This window comes from Ranitomeya variabilis, chromosome 2, assembly GCF_051348905.1.
Source record: "Ranitomeya variabilis isolate aRanVar5 chromosome 2, aRanVar5.hap1, whole genome shotgun sequence".
NCBI classification, from domain to species: domain Eukaryota; kingdom Metazoa; phylum Chordata; class Amphibia; order Anura; family Dendrobatidae; genus Ranitomeya; species Ranitomeya variabilis.
Genome location: NC_135233.1, coordinates 238,743,676 through 238,767,640, shown reverse-complemented (window position 1 = coordinate 238,767,640; position 23,965 = coordinate 238,743,676). Strand labels below are relative to the sequence as shown.

Below are 23,965 nucleotides of genomic sequence, written 5' to 3'. Positions count from 1 at the left end.
GTGTGAGGCACAGACCCCTCACCTCATTGAATGGCTTGGGAAGCCGTCCGTTCTTCTTCTGGAAGGAATGGAGGCCTTGGAAACCCAAGTGCAGCTGGCAAGGATGGTCAAACTTGGCAAAATCTGTAATCAGTATCTCCGGCTCCTGGAGAGATTCTTTTATGGATTTCTGGACGGAAAAAAACAAACAAACAAAAAAAAAAACAACAGCATTTGGGGGATTTTCTGCAAAATAAAGGTCAATTTGACAGCAGAAGTTTGAGCATCTCAGCCACTTACAAAGCTGATTTTTTTCGGCATTTTTACTTGGCTGACTATGCCCCCACGGACGTAGTCCGAGAACTTCGTTGTGTCGCAGATGCTGAAGGTGTAGGGTCCTGCAGAGAAAGAACAAGTATGATGCAAACATCACAGGCACCAACATTAAGGGATTGGTTACGGTGATACAAGAGGGATGAGGGAGTAACGGTCAGTCATACCTAGCACTTTAATTTCCACGGGATCAGCATTGTTCAGCTCCGTAATGCCTTGTAACTCAGTGAAGGTTACATAATCGCCGCTTTCAAAGCCATGACGAGCCTCATCCAAACAGGTGACCACTCCTGGGCTATCCTACGAGAACACACATCATGGCATGTAGACCAGGAGCGGCACAGGACCCCTTCTGTCAGAACTAGTTATTTCTCTATCGCCACATTGGGGGACACAGGACCGTGGGTGTATGCTGCTGTCACTAGGAGGCTGACACTAAGTAAATACAAAAAAGGGTTAGCTCCTCCTCTGCAGTATACACCGCCCACTAGCACCAGATAATACCAGTTTTTGCTTAGTGTCCGTAGGAGGCACACTGAGTCTGTTTTTCTCCCAGACGTTTTACTTTTATTTTTTTCACTTTGCGCAAGAGGATGAAGGGGGCGACGGACCCTTTTAAGGGGTCCAATCTCCCCCAAAACACCAACAGGCGAGCACGGCGAGTTTAATCCCCGTACCCTTTCCTGCGACGTTGGATGCTCGGCCGTGGACATGCCCTGTGAAATCCTAGGGGAGCGAACCCTTAGGATACACAGAGGCCATCTTCCCTAAGTACTGTCCGGCCGCCCTCCCTCTGCTCCACCACTAAAAGAATAGCGGTGCTGCAAGGAGCTTCCCAGTCCCTCTCCAGCCCCTCATCAAGAGGGCGCTGGATTGAGGTGGACTGCATCGCCCCTCATACCTCGCCTGAAGAGGATCCCAAGCGGTGAGTCTTTTGGGGTTAGGGGGGGCTCCCGAGCGCACCGCGGGCTCGGCCGCATCTTGCAGCCGGGCACCGCTAATTTAGTCCCCAGCTTCTGATTCTGCTAGGCCGCGGTCCGCCCACAGCACGCGTCACGCGCGAGGCCCCACCCACCGCTTCTCTCACACTGCGAGAAGCGCCCTCCAAGCTCTCGGCGGCCATCTTGCCACAACAGGGGGACCTCAACGCCACTTCACTCCATCACCGGCCAGTGATCTGGACACAGGACCTGGGTATGTGCGCTGCGCGCTGACAGCTCCCATTCCGCAGGCTCCGCTTTACTCAGTGCTCCACTTTTTTCTAGGCAGCACAGTGCTCCGCTTTACTAGCTGCACAGCCTGCACGGAGATTAACAGACAGCATGTCTCTGCCTAAACACAAAGTCTGTAAAAACGCATAGTGTTTTTTACTTCTTGCACCTCCTGTTAGGCTGCGCTACGGAGCGGGCATACTGCCCCGCTCTGTAAGGTTTGTGACCTTAAAAGCGCTCAGGACCCCCCCCCCCCACCGCAAACGAGCCCGCGGTGACCTGTCCCCGAGTGTGCTTTGTCACTTTCGCAGTCTATGGCTTCTTTGACTAAGGCTATTGAGTCCCTCCAGGATCCATCCAGGAGCAGGACCACTAATCCGCCTATTCAGGAGGATTCCCCTATGGCTGCGGAATCTTCAGCCTGCAGGGGCCACTCTCATTCAAAGCACAAGCGGCCATCTAGAAAGCGCGTCCGTAGCTCGTCCCCCAGGCCCTCTGGTGCCTCGGCGTCTGGTAGCTCCGCTTCCCGCTCTCCAGGCACCTCTTCCGACCAGGACTCTGATCCTGAGTCCGATGGGCCTCTAGATCTGGAGTCACTAGGTTATCAGAGCACTACAGATAATCTCATTGAGGCCGTCAACCAGTCCCCTTCAGGTCAACGTGGAACCGGCGACCTCCAGTAGAGATACTTCGTTGTCCTTCAAAAGGAGTAAACGTACTCACAGGGTGTTTGCCAATCACCCGGAGTTCTAGGCCATAGTCCAGCGACATAGAAAGCATCCAAACGTTTTCAAGGCCAGAGATCTCTTGAGTCCAAATATCCCTTCTCTATTGATCTCTGTAAACAATGAACAGAATCCCCCCCTCCCGTGGATCCTCCTGTCTCACATTTGTCCTCTAAAACTATCCTTTCCGTGACGGACGGATCTTCTATCAAAGATCCCACGGACTGCCTAGTTGACAGCCTAGCTCGTTCAGTCTGAGGCTTCAGGCTCGGCACTCTTCCCCCTCCTTCGCTGCTACCTGGGTAGCCAAAGCCTCTGCATAAGACTTTACAGAACAGCGACCTTTCTCCTGACATAGCGGAGCTTGCACATCAGATCTCTTTGGCTGGCGATTACTTAGTGAACGCTTCCCTGGACGCGGCTAACTGCTCTGCACTTACGGCCACTAAGGCTGTGGCGATCAGGAGAGCGCTATGCCTATCAGGAGAGCGCTATGCCTGAGGAACTGGCGAGCGGACTCCGTATCAAAAAAGTCGCTCACGTCTCTGCTATATCTCAGTGGCCATCTTTTTGGTGAAAAACTGGACAAGCTGATTTCCGACGCTACGGGGGGTAAAAGTACTTCCCTTCCCCAGCAGAGATTCAGACAACCGTTCAGATGACAGCCACAGGCCCGGTTTCGGCCCTTTCGCAGGGCCTACTCATGGCATTCCTGGGCCAGTTTCCCTGGTTCGGGGCGCCGTGCCGCCAGAGACAAAAGCCCTCAGGCTTCATACAGGCCCAACCATTCCTGGATGGGCCGCTCCGCACAGTCTAGGTCCAGGGGGTCCAGACCCCAATCATCTTCCAAATGACTTGCAATCCCATCCGGACGACACCAGCAAAGTTGGCGGACGCCTTCTCTCATTCCATCATGCCTGGCTCGCCGTTGTTCATGACGAGTGGGTTAGGGATCTGGTGCCCTCCGGTTACAAAATCGATTTTTCCTCCACCCCTCCAAACCGGTTCTTCGCTTCCCGCCTTCCCGAAGCGGGACAGCGCGCCCGAGCCTTTCCCCAGGCCATCCAGTCGCTCCGACAAGACGGAGTGATTGTCCCTGTCCCAGAGGACGAAAGATTCCGCGGTTTTTACTCAAACCTGTTTATGGTCCCCAAAAAGGATGGAACAGTAAGGCCCATCCTGGACCTAAAGCTCTTGAACGGATTTGTCAAAGTCCGTCATTTCAGGATGGAATCCCTCCGTTCAGTCATTGCCTTGATAGAACATGGCGAATTCTTAGCATTCATCGACATCCGGGATGCATACATCCACATCCCAATCTTCCCACCTCATCAAAGGTTTCTCCTCTTCGCCGTCGGAGAGGAACACTTTCAGTTCACGGCCTTGCCTTTCGGCCTCGCCACTGCCTCCAGAGTATTCACAAAGGTCATGGGCATTCTGCATTCTCGGGGCTTAGTCGTTCTTCCCTATCTAGACGGCTTACTGGTCAAAGGCCCATCCTTCAGAGCCTGAGAGGAGTGCGTCCGCATTTCCTTGGATACTCTCTCGGCTGGGCTGGTTGATCAATTTAAAGAAGTCATCCCTTCTCCCAGCTCAAAGGATTTCCTTCCTGGGCATGACCCTGGACACGTCCCTAGGGTTGGTGCTCCTTCCTCGGGACAAGGCCCTGGCCCTTCAACAGGGGGTCCGGAAGCTTCTTCGGCCGCCCCCCTGCTCCATCCGTTTCGGTATGAGGATTCTCGGAAAAATGGTGGCCGCAATGGAAGCGATTCCTTTTGCGCAACTACACCTCCGCCCCCTCCAGCACGCTCTTCTGGATGCATGGGACGGGAGTCCGTTTTCCCTCGACCAACTGTGTCCTCTCCCCCCTCGGGTCAGACATTCCAATGGTGGATGCTCCAATCCTCTCTTCTCCAAGGGAGGTCCTTCCTCCCGGTCCATTGGCTGGTAGTCACCACTGACGCCAGCCTCCTAGGCTGGGGAGCGGTCTTTCGCCATCACACTGCGCAGGGAACCTGGAATCGTCTCGAGTCTCGTCTTCCAATCAACATCCTGGAGATACGGGCGATCCGGCTGTCCCTAAAGCAGTTCCATCATCTCCTCGCAGGTCGCCCCATCCGTATCCAGTCAGACAATGCCACGGCTGTGGCTTCTATAAATCATCAGGGGGCACCCGCAGCAGAGCTGCAATGCGCCAGGTAGAACACATCCTTCGCTGGGCCGAACACAACCACTCGGTCATATCGGCCGTTCATATTCCCGAAGTGGAAAACTGGGCCGCGGACTTCCTCAGCCGGCAGGGCCTTGCCTCAGGAGAGTGGACTCTCCATCAGGACGTATTCCAACAAATCTGTCTTCGTTGGGGTACTCCGGACGTAGACCTGATGGCTTCCTGGTTCAACGCCAAGGTACCTGTTTGTGGCCCGGTTCCGGGATCCCAGAGCAATCAGAGCGGACGCGCTAGTCTTTCCCTGGAGTCAGTTTCATCTTCCTTACCTCTTTCCCCCCCTGCCCCTGCTTGATCAGGGCAGAGGGTGTCCCGGTAATTCTCATCGCCCCGGATTGGCCTCGCCGGGCGTGGTATGCAGAGCTGGTTCAGCTCATCGCAGACGTTCCCTGGCGCCTACCAGATCGCCAAGATCTACTTTCTCAAGGCCCCATCTACCACCAGAACTCAGGGGCCCTGTGTTTGACGGCTTGGCCATTGAATCCTGGGTTCTGACTCAAGCAGGTTTTTCCCGCGAGGTAGTTTCCACCTTGATCAGTGCCCGAAAGCCGGTGTCATCGCGCATCTACCATTGGATTTGGAAGATCTTCTTTGATTGGTGCAGAAGCAGAGGTCGCCCTCTGATGGTCTTCAACATCCCTACCATCCTGGATTTCCTCCAATCCGGTCTGGACTTGGGGCTTTTGCAGAGTTCCATTAAAGGACAGGTCTCGGCCTTGTCAGTCCTTTTTCAATGCAAAAATCGCTTCCAAACCTCAGGTCAGAATGTTCTTTCAGGAGTCTCATATGGTGCCTCCCTACAAGGCGACTCTAGAGGCTTGGGACCTTAATCTGGTCCTAGGTGTCCTGCAGGAATCTCCCTTCGAGCCGTTGCAGGACATCTCTCTCTACCTCTCCTTTCATGGAAAGTGGCCCTTCTCGCCGCTATTACCTCGATCAGACGAGTCTCTGAGTTGGCTGCTCTTTCCTGCCGGTCGCCGTTCCTTACGTTCCACCGGTAAAAGGTGGTCCTCAGACCGTCCCCCCTACTTTCCTTCCAAAGGTGGCATCTTCCTTCCACCTCAATGAGGATATCGTACTTCCGTCCCTTTGCCCTGCTCCAACGCACCGCGTGGAGAAAGCTCTTCACTCCTTGGATCTTGTTAGAGCTCTCAGGAAGTACGTGTCCAGGACGACATCTTTTCGACAGACTGATGCTCTGTTCGTGCTCCCGGCGGGACACCGGAAGGGTCTGGCCGCTTCTAAGTCGACAATCGCCAGATGGATTCGGTCGACTATTCAAGAGGCTTACTGCATCAGAGGGCAAGCCTATCCGTGCGGGCCTCAGGGAACACTCCACTCGGTCGGTGGGTGCTTCCTGGGCCTTTCAGAATCAAGCGTCAGCAGAGCAGGTTTGCAAAGCTGCGACCTGGTCTAGCCTGCACACCTTTTCAAAGCATTACAATGTCCATACTCGAGCATCTTCTGATGCAAGTCTGGGTAGGCGTATTCTGCAGGCAGCGGTAGCGCACCTGTAGTCAACAGGTGCCATAAGTTTACACTGTTGGGTTATTTCCCACCCAGGAACTGCTTTTGGACGTCCCACGGTCCTGTGTCCCCCAATGTGGCGATGGAGAAATAGGGATTTTTGTGTACTCACCGTAAAATCCTTTTCTCTGAGCCACTCATTGGGGGACACAGCACCCACCCTTGTTTGGCTTGTTGCCTATAATAAGTGTTCTAGTCTCTGACATGTTGTTTCTACGGTTAAGAGTTTTTTGTTAATCTCCTACTGCTTTGCTACGAACTGGTATTATCCGATGCCAGTGGGCGGTGTATACTGCAGAGGAGGAGCTAACCCTTTTTTGTATTTACTTAGTGTCAGCCTCCTAGTGACAGCAGCATACACCCACAGTCCTGTGTCCCCCAATGAGTGGCTTGGAGAAAAGGATTTTACGGTGAGTACACAAAAATCCCTATTCTTGACAACCAGAAGTTTCCCAGAAGGCTTCATACCTTGGTAATCATTGAAATCATGGCACTTAGGGGCTGCTCTCCATTGGGGTCCAGTACAACCATTTCATCACCAAAGTCGCAGAACAGCTGCCTGCAAACAGAAAAATTCAGACTGAGATGGAACCAGAATGTTATAGATATCTGACACTGGGGGGCGGGGTTTGGCTGCTGAATCCCCCACTAATCTAGAGAACGAGGGGATACAAGTCCCACGTGAGCAAATGCAGCCACCACTCTCTAGACAGTATGATGCAGCCGTCACACATCCTCACTACCAGTGTGTAGATACAAGGAGAGCTTCAGGAATCCCATTTCAGTGACTGGACCCCCCCCATAAATGTGGATAGATAATGCATGTTTATTGGGAAAATCTATACTGTGCTGCAATCGTGACAGTCACTGCTATCCAGTCAAGGGCACTTGTGTGACATCCTTAGAACATGGACATCAGCAAAAAGGATGTATGCTGCCCTGGTGTGGGATCCGATTGTCTGCAGCAGTCAGACCAGTACAGCCTTGACTTCTGTGGCCGTCATCGGGAGTTTACAAAGCCCTACAAAGTCATATTGTCACAGAGCCTAATAAAAGTCAAGTGCCCAGGATGCCGGCTGTGCAAGTGACAACTGCCATGGTCCAGATGTACTTTGCTAAAATATCCATTTAAATAATGAAAAACTAAATTTAGCCCCAATCCTCACTAAGTTTACACGGAAAAAGGATGAGTGGTCTAAACTTCCTTTATCAGTTGTGGGGAGAGCCAATTTAATAAAAATGATATGGATGCCCCAGCTGCTGTATCTTCTTCACAATTCACCGATATGGATCCCTTTTAAGTTGTTTTGGGCTACTGAAGGGGTGTTTAGATCTCTCTTTAGAGGGGTGGAGCGGCTCATATTAAGGTGAGGCGCATATACTTTCTCAACTTTATCTAATACATAAGGTGTATAGAACACTGGAGTTTATGTGTAAGACGCATGCTGTGCTATGTGTGGGGTGGAGCCAGCTACTGTACTTCATGTGACGTGGTCATGTCCTAAACTGGAGGAAAGTATTAGGATTAATTAGACGAGTGTTTAAGGTGGTATTGGAAACTACGCCCTTAGTTTGTGTGCTGGGGTATGTGGAAGATCTACAGACAACTGAGCTGGGTAAAATAGCACAAATGCTGTATTTACCAAGGAAACTAATAGCCCAACAAAAAAAAGAATATATCCACAAAATAAACTGGTTTATAAGTTTGGAAAAAGATGTGTACAAAAAAAAAAAAAAAGGCAACATTAATAAGCTTGAACAGCTTTGGGCTGCCTGGATGGATGAACCAGGGATCCCGCGTCCAGGTAATTAGGGAGATATAGAGGATACGAGAGATATGATCCATGTTTAGCCCATGAGCAATAACAATGATTGCATGGCTAGAAGCTCCAAAAGGAGATGTTTTCTTTCTATTCATTACAGTGGTGATGACTATATGTTTTGTCTTTTTTGTAGAGTGGGCTAATTCGGTCTTTCCCTTTTCATGTCCTATTCTTCCCCCGTTCTTACTTTTCTGTTTACCCGATGCGGGTAGTATATTTGTGTAAAACATTGTTGGAAAACTTCAATAAAGATACTTTATTTAAAAAAAAAAACAAAAAAACATCTACAATAAAAGCAATGAACCATTAATGTCATCACCTACCCGAACAGTCCACGAGTATCGGCAACGATAAACTTCACGTTGTGACCGTGGCAGAAATCACCCACTCGTATCTGTTCCTCCAATGCTGAACCAGCAAGTATCACAAGCTGGGGAAAGATACAAAGACATTATTCTTTGTTTCCTACTTTGCAGATTCCCTCAGATACGAGCCAATGATGGCCATATGTGGCCACTGTGCTTCTTGCCTGGAAGCTGGAGAGAAAGTCTTCAGTCAGGGGGCTGCTGGAGGCGCATACAGGCACATAGGTGTTCAGCTCAGCCAGTCTGGGGAGGGAGACGTCTGCTCGGTTTTTGCCAATGTCTTCCTCACGGAGGTAGAACTGTCACATGAGAAAACCCATCAGCAAATCAGAGAAAACAAAATGCTGGGAGAGCAGAAAATCCAGCGTCGCTGCTCACCTGGGAGGACAGGTCCCCCCACTCGGTGTTTGCTTGGTCATGAACAGTTACTGATTTGACACCTCCCAGGATAATGTTTTTGGCGATCTCCACGCCGAGACCGCCCATCCCTGAGACAAGAACATTGGAGTTCTGCATCCGCTTCATCGCCTCATGGCCCAAAACATACCTGGAGGATAAAAAGCGAAAATTACTAAAAAAGTGGGGGGGATTTTTATAATCCTACACCTAACCCAGGCAATGCACTTTACGAAGTATTTTACTGATAAGCTGCATTAATGGTAAAAAAAAAAAAGGCTGTGCTCATTCTTCCCTGGTCTCCAACGCTGCTTTGAGGATTTGTTATTGTCTACAGTGCTGACGTTAGGTCAGCAGCCAAGCTAAGGTCACCGATTGCCTGCAGCACTTTTATTTAGGTCAGTGCTGCAGACAATAACAGAAACGCCCCCAGGAGGTAGCAGATGAGAAACGCGCATCGGGGTAGTCGAGGTCTAGCGTGCCACGAGGCAGGGGAATGGCAGAAGTCAGGTAATATGTACCGAGCGGTTTGCACATGGCCTTTATGTCGTGCATAGTTACATGCTATATGTGGCGTCCAAGTGGCCAACGGGAGGTGCAATAGTCCCACAGGTTGTGACCTGGGGCAGTGTGTGGCTCTGGGGTTTGGGTAATTACACCCACGATAAACAGTACTGAGTAAGCTGGTAAAAACACTACGGCTTATCGATTAATTGATCACAGGGAGTGTGCAGGACATATGGGCTCTTTATGCCAGGTAGTTTTGCTTTGATTATCTAGTAGTGGGCAAATTGCCTTACATAGGTGGGGAATAGGAGTTTCCTCCGGTCTCGGTTACCTGTGACTCTATAGTAATATTTATTTGGAACAAAGTTGTGGAAAAATGTAAGGTCACCACCATAGTAATTATTTACCCAGATTGGGTATACGCATATACACTCACTGGCCACTTTATTAGGTACACCTGTCCAACTTCTTGTTAACACTTAATTTCTAATCAGCCAATCACATGGCGGCAACTCAGTGCATTTAGGCATGTAGACATGGTCAAGACAATCTCCTGCAGTTCAAACCGAGCATCAGTATGGGGAAGAAAGGTGATTTGAGTGCCTTTGAACGTGGCATGGTTGTTGGTGCCAGAAGGGCTGGTCTGAGTATTTCTGAAACTGCTGATCTACTGGGATTTTCACGCACAACCATCTCTAGGGTTTACAGAGAATGGTCCGAAAAAGAAAAAAAATCCAGTGAGCAGCAGTTCTGTGGGCGGAAATGCCTTGTTGATGCCAGAGGTCAGAGGAGAATGGGCAGACTGGTTCGAGCTGATAGAAAGGCAACAGTGACTCAAATCGCCACCCGTTACAACCAAGGTAGGCCTAAGAGCATCTCTGAACGCACAGTGCGTCGAACTTTGAGGCAGATGGGCTACAGCAGCAGAAGACCACACCGGGTACCACTCCTTTCAGCTAAGAACAGGAAACTAAGGCTACAATTTGCACAAGCTCATCGAAATTGGACAGTAGAAGATTGGAAAAACGTTGCTTGGTCTGATGAGTCTCGATTTCTGCTGCGACATTCGGATGGTAGGGTCAGAATTTGGCGTAAACAACATGAAATCTTTGGGATGTGGTGGAACGGGAGATTCGCATCAGGGATGTGCAGCCGACAAATCTGCGGCAACTGTGTGATGCCATCATGTCAATATGGACCAAAATCTCTGAGGAATGCTTCCAGCACCTTGTTGAATCTATGCCACGAAGAATTGAGGCAGTTCTGAAGGCAAAAGGGGTCCAACCCGTTACTAGCATGGTGTACCTAATAAAGTGGCCAGTGAGTGTATATCAGTATTGGGACCAAAAACTGGGACCATAGTGGACTAACTGCAACACAATAGACCAAACCAACAAGAAAAAGAAAGCAGCAAGCAGTCCAATTATAAATATACAAAAAATCATGGGTGGACAGGGGTGAGGTGCTCGCCTACTTAGGACATATCTCCACATTAACTGGTATGTATAAGAACATATTATCTATGTGCCAGTCTCTATAGTCACCGCTTTTGGACTGTGTGTCCATTATATGTAGTTACATCTGATAGTTTGTTTCTACTTTATCTACAGTGGATATTAAGTGGTGATTTATATTGTTCTATCACCTCCCCCCTGTCCTTTCAAGTACATGCTGATCGTTGTATGGGGATTTTTTCTCTATGTCATGTTCTTACCTGGTTTTAATATCAATAAAGATTTTTTGTATATTTATAATAATTGGACTGCTTGCTGCTTTCTTTTTCTTAATATTTATTTGGGAACAATATATATTTGCCCTGTTTTTGTATGGCCTGTTATTTATTATTGTTGCACTGTCACTTTCAACATTTTGAGTCTATACTGTGAAGAACAAAAGGATTGCCTTTAATAATAAATAATATAGCACGTAATAGGTGTATAGCTGTAAAAGCAACTGGCTTTGCATGCCTATCTGCTGTTCTCTCTGCTGGCCTCTACAATACGATCTTGCTCTGATTTTGAGGCACAGATTTTTTAATTGTGTGTATTGTTTGTGTCAATAAAGGTTTTTCTTAAATTTATGAAACGCTTCATGACTAAGTATTGTTTAATAACTTTACAGTCAGTATGTTTATAGTATTTTTGGAGTGTTGCCTATCCTTAGCTTAACCCCTTCACCCCAAAGCCTGTTTTCACCAGTTTGTTGACCAGCAATTTCTCATTTTTGCAAGAAAATTTGCAAAACCATTTTTTTTACGGACCACCTCACACTTGAAGTGACTTTGAGGGGTCTATATGACAGAAAATGCCCAAAAGTGACACCATTCTAAAAACTGCACCCCTCAAGGTACTCAAAACCATATTCAAAAAGTTTATTAACCCTTCAGGTGCTTCACAGGAATTTTTGGAATGTTTAAAAAAAATTGAACATTCAACTTTTTTTTCACAAAATTTTTACTTCAGATCCAATTTGTTTTATTTTACCAAGGGTAACAGGAGAAAATGGACCAAAAAAGTCATTGTACAATTTGTCCTGAGTACGCCGATACCCCACATGTTGGGGTAAACCATTGATTGGGCACATGGCAGAGCTCGGAAGGGAAGGAGCGCCATTTGACTTTTCAATGCAAGATTTGCTGGAATTGAGATCGGAACCCATGTCGCAATTGGAGAGTCCCTGATGTGCCTAAACAGTGGAAACCCCCACAAGTGACACCATTTTGGAAAGTAGACCCTCCAAGGAACTAATCTAGATGTGTGGTGAGCACTTTGAACCTCCAAGTGCTTCACAGAAGTTTATAATGTAGAGCCGTAAAAAAAAATTCATATTAATTTTCACAAAAAATGATCTTTTTGCCCCAAATTTTTTATTTTCCCAAGGGTAACAGGATAAATTGGACCCCAAAAGTTGTTGTGCAATTTGTCCTGAGTACGCTGATATTTCATATATGGGGATAAACCACTGTTTGGGCGCATGGCAGAGCTCGGAAGGGAAGGAGCGCCATTTGACTTTTCAATGCAAAATTGGCTGGAATTGAGATCGGAACCCATGTCGTGTTTGGAGAGCCCCTGACGTGCCTAAACAGTGGAAACCCCCACAAGTGACACCATTTTGGAAAGTAGACCCTCTAAGGCAGAGGTCCCCAACCTTTTTTGCACCAGGGACCGGCTTTAAGCCAGACCAGTTTTCCATGGCCCGGTGGGGGTGGGGCAGGGGCGGGGCTTTGGTCATATGGGGGTGGGGTTATGGAGGGATGGAGCTTAGTGCATACTTATCATATAATTATGACATTTATAATGAGAATGTGATTCAACTTACCATAGGTTCAGAATGAGTGGGAGCACCATGCTTGTTTCCCTGGTGCTCTGCACCATTATTGCCCCATAGCTGTGCCATATAGTGCTCTGCACCATTATTGCCCCATAGCTGTGCCATACAGTGCTCTGCACCGTTCATAATTGCCCCATAGCTGTGCCATACAGTGCTCTGCACCGTTCATAATTGCCCCATAGCTGTGCCATATAGTGCTCTGCACCGTTCATAATTGCCCCATAGCTGTGCCATACAGTGCTCTGCACTGTTTATTATTGCCCCATAGCTGTGCTGCTGCTGCTGCAATAAAAATAATAAAACACATACTCACCTCTCTTGCAGCTCCTCGGCGCCATCTTCCCGGCGTCTCCCTGCACTGACTGATCAGGCAGAGGGCGGCGCGCACACTATATGCGTCATCGCGCCCTCTGCCTGCAGTCAGTGAGGAGAGAGAGACGCCGGGAAGATGGAGACAGCGGCGCCCGGCGTGTGGAACCAGGACAGGTGAATATGAGATACTTACCTGCTCCCGGCGTCCCGCTCCTTCCCCCGGACAGCTGCTCTTCGGTGCCGCAGCCTCTTCCTCTATCAGCGGTCACCGGCACCGCTTCATTAGAGAAATGAATAGGCGGCTCCGCCCCTATGGGAGGTGGAGCAGCCTATTCATTTCTCTAATCAGCGGTCCCACGTGACCGCTGAACAGGGGAAGAGCTGCGGCGCCGCGGACCGGCTGAAAAACCCCAACGGCCCGGTCCCGGTCCGCGGACCGGCGGTTGGGGACCTCTGCTCTAAGGAACTAATCTAGATGTGTGGTGAGCACTTTGAACCCCCAGTTGTTTCACTAAAGTTTAGAATGTAGCGCTGTGAAAATTAAAAAAATCATTTTTTCTTTCCACAAAATGATGTTTTAGCCCCCAATTTTTTTTTTTCCCAAGGGTAACAGGAGAAATTGGACCACAAAAGTTATTGTCCAATTTGTCCTGAGTACGCTGATACCCCATACATTGGGGGAACCACTGTTTGGGCGCACGGCAGAGCTCGGAAGGGAAGGAGCGCCGTTTGAAATGCAGACTTAGATGGATTGGTCTGCAGGTGTCATGTTGCATTTGCAGAGCCCCTGATGTACCTAAACAGTAGAAACCCCCCACAAGTGACCCCATATTGGAAACTAGACCCCCCACGGAATTTATCTAGATGTGTTGTGAGAACTTTGAACCCCCAAGTGTTTCACTACAGTTTATAACGCAGAGCCGCGAAAATAAAAAATATATTTTTTTCCACGAAAATTATATTTTAGCCCCCACGTTTTTATTTTCCCAAGGGTAACAGGACAAATTGGACCCCAAAAGTTGTTGTCCAACTTGTCCTGAGAACGCTGATACCCCATATGTTGGGGGGAACCACTGTTTGGGCGCACGGGAGAACTCGGAAGGGAAGGAGCACTGTTTTAGTTTTTCAAAGCAGAATTGGCTGGAATTGAGATCGGACGCCATGTCGCGTTTGGAGAGCCCCTGATGTGCCTAAACAGTGAAAACTCCCCAATTCTAACTGAAACCCTAACCCCAGCCCTAACCCTAGCCCTAACCCCAACCCTACTTTCACACTAGCGTTTTTTTTGCATACGTCGCAATGCGTCGTTTTGGCGAAAAAACGCATCCTGCAAAGTCATCTGCAGGATGCGCTTTTTCCCCATAGACTAACATTAGCGACGTATTGACACACGTCGCAAGCGTCGTGCGACAGTTGCGTCGTGTTGTGGCGGACCGCCGGCAGCAAAAAACGTTACATGTAACTTTTTTTGTGCCGACGGTCCACCATTTCCAACCGAGCATGCGCGGCTGGAACTCCGCCCCCACCTCCCCGCACCTCACAATGGGGCAGCGGATGCGTGGAAAAACAGCATCCGCTGCCCCCGTTGTGCGGCGCTTGCACAGTATGCATCGGTACGTCGGGCCGACGCAGTGCGACGGCCCCGTACCGACGCTAGTGTGAAAGTAGCCTAACGGGAAAATGGAAATAAATATATTTTTTTAAATTGTATTATTTTTCCCTAACTAAGGGGTTGATGAAGGGGGATTTGATTTACTTTTATAGCGTTTTTTGTGTGGATTTTTATGATTGACAGCCGTCACACACTAAAAGACGCTTTTTATTGCAAAAAATAGTTTTTGCATCACCACATTTTGAGAGCTATAATTTTTCCATATTTTGGTCCACAGAGTCATGTGAGATCTTGTTTTTTGCGGGACGAGTTGTCGTTTTTATTGGTACCATTTTCGGGTACATGACATTTTTTGATCGCTTTTTATTCCGATTTTTGGGAGGCGGAATGAACAAAAACCTGCAATTCCTGAAATTCTTTTAGGGGGGGGCGTTTATACCGTTCCGCGTTTGGTAAAAAGGATAAAGCAGTTTTATTCTTCGGGTCAGTACGATTACAGCGATACCTCATTTATGTAATTTTTTTATGTTTTGGCGCTTTTACACAAAAACTATTTTATATAAAAAAAATAATTGTTTTTGCATCGCTTTATTCTGAGGACTATAACTTTTTTATTTTTCTGCTGATGCTGTATGGCGGCTTTTTTTTGCGGGACAAGATGACGTTTTCAGCGGTACCATGGTTATTTATATCCGTCTTTTTGATCGCGTGGTATTCCACTTTGTTTGGCGGTATGAGAATAAAGCGTTGTTTTTTGCCTCTTTTTTTTTTTTATGGTGTTCACTGAAGGGGTTAACTAGTGATAGTTTTATAGGTGGGGTCTTTATGGACGCGGCGATACTAAATATGTGTACTTTTATTGTGTGATTTTTTTTTTTATTTAGATAAAGAAATGTATTTATGGGAATATTTTTTTTTTTTCTTCTTTATTTAGGAATTTATTTATTTTTATTTTTTACACATGTGGAATTTTTTTTTTTTTACTTTTTTACTTTGTCCCAGGGGGGGACATCACAGATCGGTGATCTGACAGTGTGCACAGCACTCTGTCAGATCACCGATGTGACAGGCACATTGCAGAGGCTTGCCGGCGCCTGCTATGAGGATTCTCAGCAGACGCCGGCAAGCAGGGTCATCTCATGACCCGGAAGGAGTCCCGCGGCCATCTTGGATCCGGGGACTCCTTCCAGGTCACCGGAGCAGCGCGATCTCATCGCGCTGCTCCGGTGGGAGAGTGCAGGGAGCCACCGTCCCCGCGCGATCCCCCTCTATGCCGCTGTCACTATTGACAGCGGCATCAGAGGGGTTAAATGCCCGCGATCGGCGATAGCGCCGATCGTGGGCATTGCTGCGGGTTGTCAGCTGTCATATACAGCTGACACCCGCACCCGATCACCGCGGCGCTCAGCGCGAGACCGCGGTGATCGGGGCGCCGTACTAGTACTGCGGCTGGCACTAATGCAGTGCCGGCAGCGCAGTACTAGTACGGCGCATGTCGGGAAGGGGTTAAAGGAAATGGGCTGGGGCGTTGTGTTTATAATAACAGAAACCAGCAGCAGTGGTGGAGATTCAGGGCTGGACCTGGAGAGGGCGATAAAAGCACAGCTGTGGTGCTGGACACCCATCAATATGATATTTAGGATAAGTAATCTGTAAGTCCTGAACAACCACTTTAACACCTTGGAGACGCAGCCACTTTTCATTTTGGATATTTTCAAGAGCCGGAGCTTTGTTTCCGTCCCCATAACTTCCACCTGCTCCCGCCCTGCTCATACTTACAGCTGACGTGAGTAGAGGCCCTCATCGATCTCAGCGTCATTCCCGTTCCTAGCCATGCCCTGAAATACAACAGAGCCATCAGCACAAGTGACGTCGGTCCGGGACCTACCACCCCGCAGGCGCTTACGTTGGCTGGCGCTGTCTGCTCGGTGCTCACAGAATTGGAGGATGCGCAGTTTGAACCCGTCTTTGTATCAGCTACGGCCACGCGACGCTTCTTAGACACCGGCGAGCTGGACATCTGTGTTATGAGAGAGACAGGTCAGATTAAAAAAAGACATCCCGTGCCAAATAATAACCCCCCCCATCTTCCTGCACACCATCACTAACAAGGGAGGACAGGATCGTAACAGCAAAGTATCAGGTGCTCAGGTTTAACTCCTTCCTGACGTATTAATCAGGCTCAGGAGCCAAACCTGCAGCAAAGTTTGTGGGTGGCGACTGCATAATACAGCCGGCACCTGCCTGAGACGGCTCTCTTTAGGCACTGTAGAGCTGTCTGAGAAGACCTCGCAGTGCTACATAACCCAGTGAAAAGGCAGCACCACGGCAGAGACCAGACAGACCCCATTACAGTCCAGAATATCAGATGCGGCTGGGGTCCACCACAGGAGGGGTCACGACGTCGTCTGCGTCTTGTTGCTCTTATGACAGGGCAGAGCTTACAGAGGCGGTGTGTCACAATGGCCTCATTTAATTCCGCTTTGTGACAGCTTTAGTCCATTCATTGACAGCAAGCCGAGATCTTAACGATGAGAGGCTGAAGCACACAGATGACGAGGCGTTGTGCCACACATGCACGTCATTAGTACATCACAGGGTGGATTATCTGCAGACAGTCCACCAAGCCTGAAGACGGGCAACCTTCAGCAGACCCCCTCCCCCTAAGCTGCCATCACCACCTCATGGGCTCCCGAACCTGACGGGACCAGCTGCATCTGAGCGGGAGAGCGGCCGTGATTGGAGCAAGCCCTGATCACTGATGCTAGCGGCAGGAACCTCCTGCGTAACACAGCCAACACCTGCTCCATCTACATCCTACATGAGGAGGGGGTTAATCAAAAGCAAAGGAGGATTACAGTGTACAGATAAAATGCACAAAGTGCGGACCCCCTAACAGCAAATTCTCTGCGGACAGATATCAGTTAAAAAGAATAAAGCATGAGCGTATCCACTTGGGGGGCAGCGCGTGATACCAGAGAGCAGCAGCGACATACTAACCCCCCCACCCCAGGACATGACAGACGTCCAGCCCGGGCACACGGGGTTAATTGTCTCCAGGAAGCGGAAGCTCCAGATCCCCGTACACGCCCCGGCCTGGAATCCATCACCAAGCTATGACCCCAGGCCCCTCCATCTCTGTGTACGAGGGGTCCTGCAGACAGAGGTGGTCGCCCATAGCAACCGCTCAGGTCTGACAGCGAGAGAAGTGCGCCCCCTCCGGGTCCTGACGGAACTCTATACTGGGGGCAATAACGAGGCTTCTTTGCGCTGCTGGCAATTACAAGTTATATGTAAAAGGTGCAAAACAACGCGGTGGAGCCCCCAGAGGTAACAATGGCGCCCCCCGCAGTCTGCACACGGGTACGTCACACACTGCGGGCATGGCACCGGCGGGGAGCACACACTGCGGTCAGAGAACACACTCCCCGGCCACAGGGAGGCTCTGCAGGCAGCCAGGATGACTCAGTGACAGGAGACGTCGGGCACACGGATACAGCAGGCGCCACAGGAAACCAAAGGAGCCCCGCCAGGCTCCCGCACGGCCTGCTCGTCACCCTCAGGACGGGCCACTCACCAATCCCACCGGGGCGCGCCCCGTTCTTCTCCCTTGATTCCGCGCACAACCGGCTCCGGCCTAACACAAAAACAAGATGGCGGCTGCCCGGAACACGGCAGAGAAGAGCGCAGCGCGCCCGGCCTCATTAATATACAGCAAAGGGCGGGACTCGCCTCCTCCAATAGCCGCTGACGACTGAGCGAGACCACGCCCACAAGCCTTGCAACTGGAGGTTAATGACTGAACCACGTGCCTGCGTGTCAGGGCTGGTTAGACAGGAGCGCGCCTCACCTTATCACGTGAGCGGCGTAAACCAATAACCTTTGGGGAAGGAGGATAAAATGGCGTTGCGTGTCATAGTGGAACGCAAAAGGCTTTTTTTTTATTATCAAATATGGACGTCATTTCTTTGGGGGGTGGACATGTGACATAATAGTATCATACAAGTGAACTAAACCGTCACTAGGTGATATCTCTATGTACATACAGTGCAGAGGAAAGCTACAAGTGGCTCCACATATGAAGTGAAACGCTAATTCAGGACTTGCTGGGACATGTGGTTCTTCTAATGCTGGAAATGCAAAGGTTCCCGAACACAATGAGATAACCTTTACAATTATACACTGATCTGTGATTCACTAACTGCTAGCATCTGCCACACTGGGAGTTGTTATAGTCCACTCACAATGTACTGACAGGACCGTCCCCAACAAAAGCAGCGATGGCATGTGGTGTCACGCCGTGGAAACCACAGTTCAGAATAATAGGGGTTCGAAATGTGCAGGAGCAGCCGCCCAATCAGACTGATGCGTCCGTTATCACAGATGGCAGCGGGGAGACCCTCTACTGCACATGGAAAACGTGAAAACCGCTTTCTAACATTTCATTTTTAAGCTAAGATACTACTAAATAAAGTTACAGGCCCGAAGCCTGAGGCTGCACCACTGAGACCATGAAAAGCACACAAGGTATACAAATATATGCGGAGGCCCTGACGGGGCAGCACCACAGATACTGACAGGGGCCCTGACATGTGTACACCGGGGCAGCACCACAGATACTGACGGGGGCCCTGACGTGTACACAGGGGCAGCACCACAGATACTGACGAGGGCCCTGACATGTGTACACAGGGGCAGCACCAGAGATACTGACGGGGGCCCCTGACGTGTACAGCGGTGCAGCACCACAGATACTGACGGGGGCCCTGACACGTGTACAGCACCACAGATACTGACGGGGGCCCTGACATGTGTACACCGGGGCAGCACCACAGATACTGACGGGGGCCCTGACATGTGTACACCGGGGCAGCACCACAGATACTGACGGGGGCCCTGACATGTGTACACCGGGGCAGCACCACAGATACTGACGGGGGCCCTGACATGTGTACACCGGGGCAGCACCACAGATACTGACGAGGGCCCTGACATGTGTACACAGGGGCAGCACCACAGATACTGACTGGGGCCCTGACATGTGTACACAGGGGCAGCACCACAGATACTGACGGGGGCCCTGACATGTGTACACAGGGGCAGCACCACAGATACTGACTGGGGCCCTGACATGTGTACACAGGGGCAGCACCACAGATACTGACGGGGGCCCTGACATGTGTACACAGGGGCAGCACCACAGATACTGACGGGGGCCCCGACATGTGTACACAGGGGCAGCACCACAGATACTGACGGGGGCCCCTGACGTGTACAGCGGCAGCGGTGCAGCACCACAGATACTGACGGGGGCCCCTGACACGTGTACAGCGGTGCAGCACCACAGATACTGACGGGGGCCCTGACGTGTACAGCGGTGCAGCACCACAGATACTGACGGGGGCCCTGACATGTGTACACAGCGGCAGCACCACAGATACTGATGGGGCCCTGACATGTGTACACCTGGGCAGCATCACAGATACTCACGGGGCCCTGACATGTGTATAACGGGGCAGCACCACAGATACTGACGGGGGCCCTGACATATGTACACCGGGGCAGCACCTCAGAAGCTGAAGGGGCCCTGACGTGTACAACGGGGCAGCACCACAGATACTGATGGGGCCCTGAAATGTGTACACCGGGGCAGCACCACAGATACTGACGGGGACTGCAGCAGGTCTCCATGACAACACAGAGGGGCAGAGACTCATGTCAGAATGTCTCAGGAGTGCAGCTTCCAAATGGTTGCTCAGGGCAACAGTCACTAGTGTTGCTATTATTCCTTATTTCCTTTAGCGTCACTTGTGAGATCCACGTTGCCTAGTTACACAATCTACATTACCCTCGGGACGTTTTCCGCATATCGGAGGAAGTCACCAACATTGGCAGTGACTCACGCGACTGTCGACAGAAATCCAGACTTGCAGGATTCTTGGTCCCAAGTCGCACGCAACTTTGCCATCATAGACTGCCAACTTTGGTTTTTAACAGGGAGGCCATTTTTTTTAAGCAGAACGGCCTTAGGAAGGTCCTGTCTAGTTTCTGCACTTATTTTTTTTTCCTGCTGCTCCCAAGTATTTTCTTTTTTAAATAAGGAGACATTGTGCTTTTTACTTAATGCCATATCTTCTGGTCTGACAAGGGGGCGTGGCTAACAGGATCCTCTGGGGCGTGTCTTTTATACTCAGGGGGGTAAATAACTGCTAAAACTGCATATTTCTGACCTTGTGGCAGCTCCTTTTTAGGGGGCTAACGCTCGATTCATAAGCAAGTGGTGGTGGTGGACAGCCCCTTTAAAAGAAATTGTTGTAATGACTGCCCAACAAAAGGCCATGTGACCAGCTGCAGCCAATCAGTGGCTGAGTCATGTGACATCTGCTGACAGTGATTGGCTGAGTTCCTGGGATATAAAATAAAGTAGAAACCAGTGTGGGGAAGAGGGGATCCATAAGGTGAGAGGGGATTTTTTGTTTTTAAATATCTTCTGATTCTCATCCTGATAATTTCTTATTCCCCTTTAATAAATCTCTATTTTTCTTTTCATGTTCCCTATATAATTACACGTAGAATTAATTTATCACGGATGATAGGGATCAGATGAAATGGGGGGGGGGGGGCTCTGACAACACGTGGAGCACTGTAAATCCACTCACTGGGGTGTCAGTGATCCATAGCCCAGCACAATGTTACTATAAGGAGCACTGCAACCTGAGGCTCTGGAGCTGTGGAGAAACTACAGATCCCAGCATGCCCTGACAGCCTCAGGCTGCATTACTGACCCTTGCGCTGTCAGGGCATGCTGGGAAGTGTAGTCCCTCCGCAGATGCCGAGCATCAGTAATGCAGTACCACGCAGCCCTTGTATACAGATCACTTACCCCACGTGCTTTGGCTCAGCGCTCCCCCCACCCAGTCTATTATGTGCGTTTCCCCGCACACACGTGCTTCAAATCAGCAATCAACCCCCAAAAGCAGAGCCCCGGAGGCAGCTGAGGCCTCGGCCGGCACCTCCCACCCCCGAGCCTCCTACCTGGGACCGGTTATCACACAATGAATTGTCACTGTCCCTCGCCGGCCGCTCCTCCATGTCTCCCGCGTCGCACAACTCACGTCACGGGAGCGGCGCATGATAGTGACGTAGTTGAAGCTCAGGAGGTTACTGGAATGACGTCACCGCAGGCGCGACTGGTAGACACCGCTTGTGCTGTGAGGAAGAGTGGTGTGTGTGGATGGGATGAACCATGTGACACGATGGAGGGGGGAGGGCAGAAAATAGCACAATTAAATGTATGTATACAAAAAAGAATTTATACTCCCTAAGTGAGTAACATAACCCGGCATAAATGTCGTCTTTATTGTGTAGTGACTTGTTTCATGTGTTCTTATTCAACAGGTGACGGTGGCTGCGTTTATGGGTTGTGACTGACTGGTAATAATAATAATAATAATAATTTTATTTATATGGTAACAATGTTTTGGCATAAAACGAAATGAGAGTTGAGCCGTCAGTCAGAACTGCACGTGTGTATCCTCGTCATTCAAAATAGAAGTTTCAAAGTTTAGGCAAAAGGGTGGAGTAATAAGGAAGAAGAGAGCAATGGCCGCCAATGGCAAATGCATGGTGTCACAGGTCCGCCATATCTCCCACTACGCTCCTGATTAGGGCGCGGCCGTTACCTATAATCACTGATCTCCTATAACCCGACCCTCCCAGTCCACCATCTACATCACCGCCATCATCAACCCAAAGAGTTCCTGCACCGCCCCATAGAGAGATCCTGAGCGCATTCAGACGTCCGGATCAGTGGGGCAGAGATCGGACCGCAGTGCATGGACTGGCCGTGACGACTGCATAGAAATACATGGAGCAATGCAGGGACTAGCCGCGGGTCTCCCGACCTGAGCGTGACAACTGCATAGAAATACATGAAGCTCAGGTCAGCACAGCTACGGCCAGTCCGTGCATTGCGGTCCAACGTCGTACTGATATTATTATTTATATAGCACCATTGATTCCATGGTGCTGTACATGAGAAGGGTTTACATACAAATTACAGATATCACTTACAGTAAGCAAACTAACAATTACAGACTGATACAGAGGGGCGAGGACCCTGCCCTTGTGGGCTTACATTCTACAGGATGATGGGGAAGGAGACAAGAGGTTGAGGGTTGCAGGAGCTCCGGTGTTGGTGAAGCGGTAGCTTCGGTGGTGATGAGGAGGCAGTGGGGTCAGTGCAGGCTGTAGGCTTTCCTGAATAGATGGGTTTTCAGGTTCCGTCTGAAGGATCCGAATGTGGTTGATAGTCGGACGTGTTGGGGCAGAGAGTTCCAGAGGATGGGGATATTCGGGAGAAGTCTTGGAGTCGGTTGGGTGAGGAGCGAATAAGTGTGGAGGAGAGAAGGAGGTCTTGGGAGGACCAGAGATTACGTGAGAGAAGATATCGGGAGATTAGTTCAGAGATATATGGAGGAGACAGGTTATGGATGGCTTTGTAGGTCAGTATTAGTAATTTGAACTGGATACGCTGAGGGAATGGGAGCCAGTGAAGAGATTTGCAGAGGGGGGAAGCGGAGAAGTAGCGAGGAGAGAGATTAATTAGTTGGGCAGCAGAGTTAACGATGGGCTGGAGAGGTGCAAGAGTGTTAGCAGGGAGGCTGCAGAAAAGGATGTTGCAGTAGTCGAGGCGGGAGATGATGACTGCATGCACAAGCATTTTAGTAGATTGACGGTTGAGGAAAGGATGGATTCTGGAGATATTTATGAGCTGGAGGCGACAGGAGGTGGAAAGAGCTTGGATGTGCGGTTTGAAGGACAGGGCAGAGTCAAGGGTTACTCCGAGGCAGCGGACTTCTGTTACGGGGGACAGCGTGATGTCGTTAATAGATATGTATGGACACCTGAATGTGCCCTGATTGCCAGCTGAGGATGACTAGTAAGGTTCGGACACCATATGAATTCTAATGGGGTCACATTTTGGCCATCTTAATCAGGTCTACCTTTTCTTGCACAGAGTGTGACTTGTAATTTTGGTGGAAACAGTCAACAAGCAGGGTAAGGCCGTGGATGTCCCCTATTCTCAACTTTACAAAGGCGTTTGATAATGTGCGACATAAAAGGTTCGTGCATATAACGAGAGCAATGGGACTGAGGAAAAATATGTGTAACTGGGTTGACAACTGGCTCAGGGATAGGAACCTAGGGTGATACCTACTCAGATGACCTGCAGAAGATAAGGTATCAAAATTGGGGTTAATCAGTTTGAAAAAATGAAGGCTTAGGAGCGCGCTTATTATCACTGACAAATTCTTTACTGTGAGATTATGGAACTCTGCCACATGATGTTGTAATGGTTAATTCTTATATTGAGAGTCCATCACAGACCTTACATTCACAATGTATTATATCACGGAGGGACACACAAACTTCATATCCAACCTGTATTAATGGGAGGGAAACAAAGACCTTACTTTCAGCCTGTATTACAGGGAGGGAAGCAAAGTCCTCACTTTCAGCCTGTATTCCATGAGGGAGGCATATACCTAATTTTCCTATCGCCACGACAGCATCCACAACGAGAGAGGGGAACCGCCCACCTTCCGGACAGGAACC

General features: G+C 49.6%; 1 protein-coding gene across 2 annotated transcripts in view; it reads right to left on the bottom strand.

Annotated features, from left to right (window-relative positions):
• The window catches only part of UBA1 (ubiquitin like modifier activating enzyme 1), a 42,512-nt gene extending 20,996 nt beyond the window's left edge, over positions 1 to 21,516 (bottom strand). Inside the window, exons 1-10 of one of the 2 annotated variants that reach the window (XM_077284217.1) lie at positions 21,383 to 21,516; positions 16,254 to 16,367; positions 16,127 to 16,185; positions 8,569 to 8,737; positions 8,355 to 8,489; positions 8,149 to 8,255; positions 6,471 to 6,561; positions 480 to 612; positions 280 to 377; positions 23 to 169 (exon numbers count right to left, since the gene is read on the bottom strand). In XM_077284217.1, coding sequence (XP_077140332.1) covers positions 23 to 169; positions 280 to 377; positions 480 to 612; positions 6,471 to 6,561; positions 8,149 to 8,255; positions 8,355 to 8,489; positions 8,569 to 8,737; positions 16,127 to 16,185; positions 16,254 to 16,367; positions 21,383 to 21,439 — 1,110 coding nt within the window. In that variant the 5' untranslated portion in view covers positions 21,440 to 21,516. Of the gene's footprint in view, positions 1 to 22; positions 170 to 279; positions 378 to 479; positions 613 to 6,470; positions 6,562 to 8,148; positions 8,256 to 8,354; positions 8,490 to 8,568; positions 8,738 to 16,126; positions 16,186 to 16,253; positions 16,368 to 17,924; positions 18,071 to 21,382 lie in introns of those variants that run through there. The other variant, XM_077284218.1, reaches the window with a different exon arrangement.
• Positions 21,517 to 23,965: the final 2,449 nt, after the last annotated feature.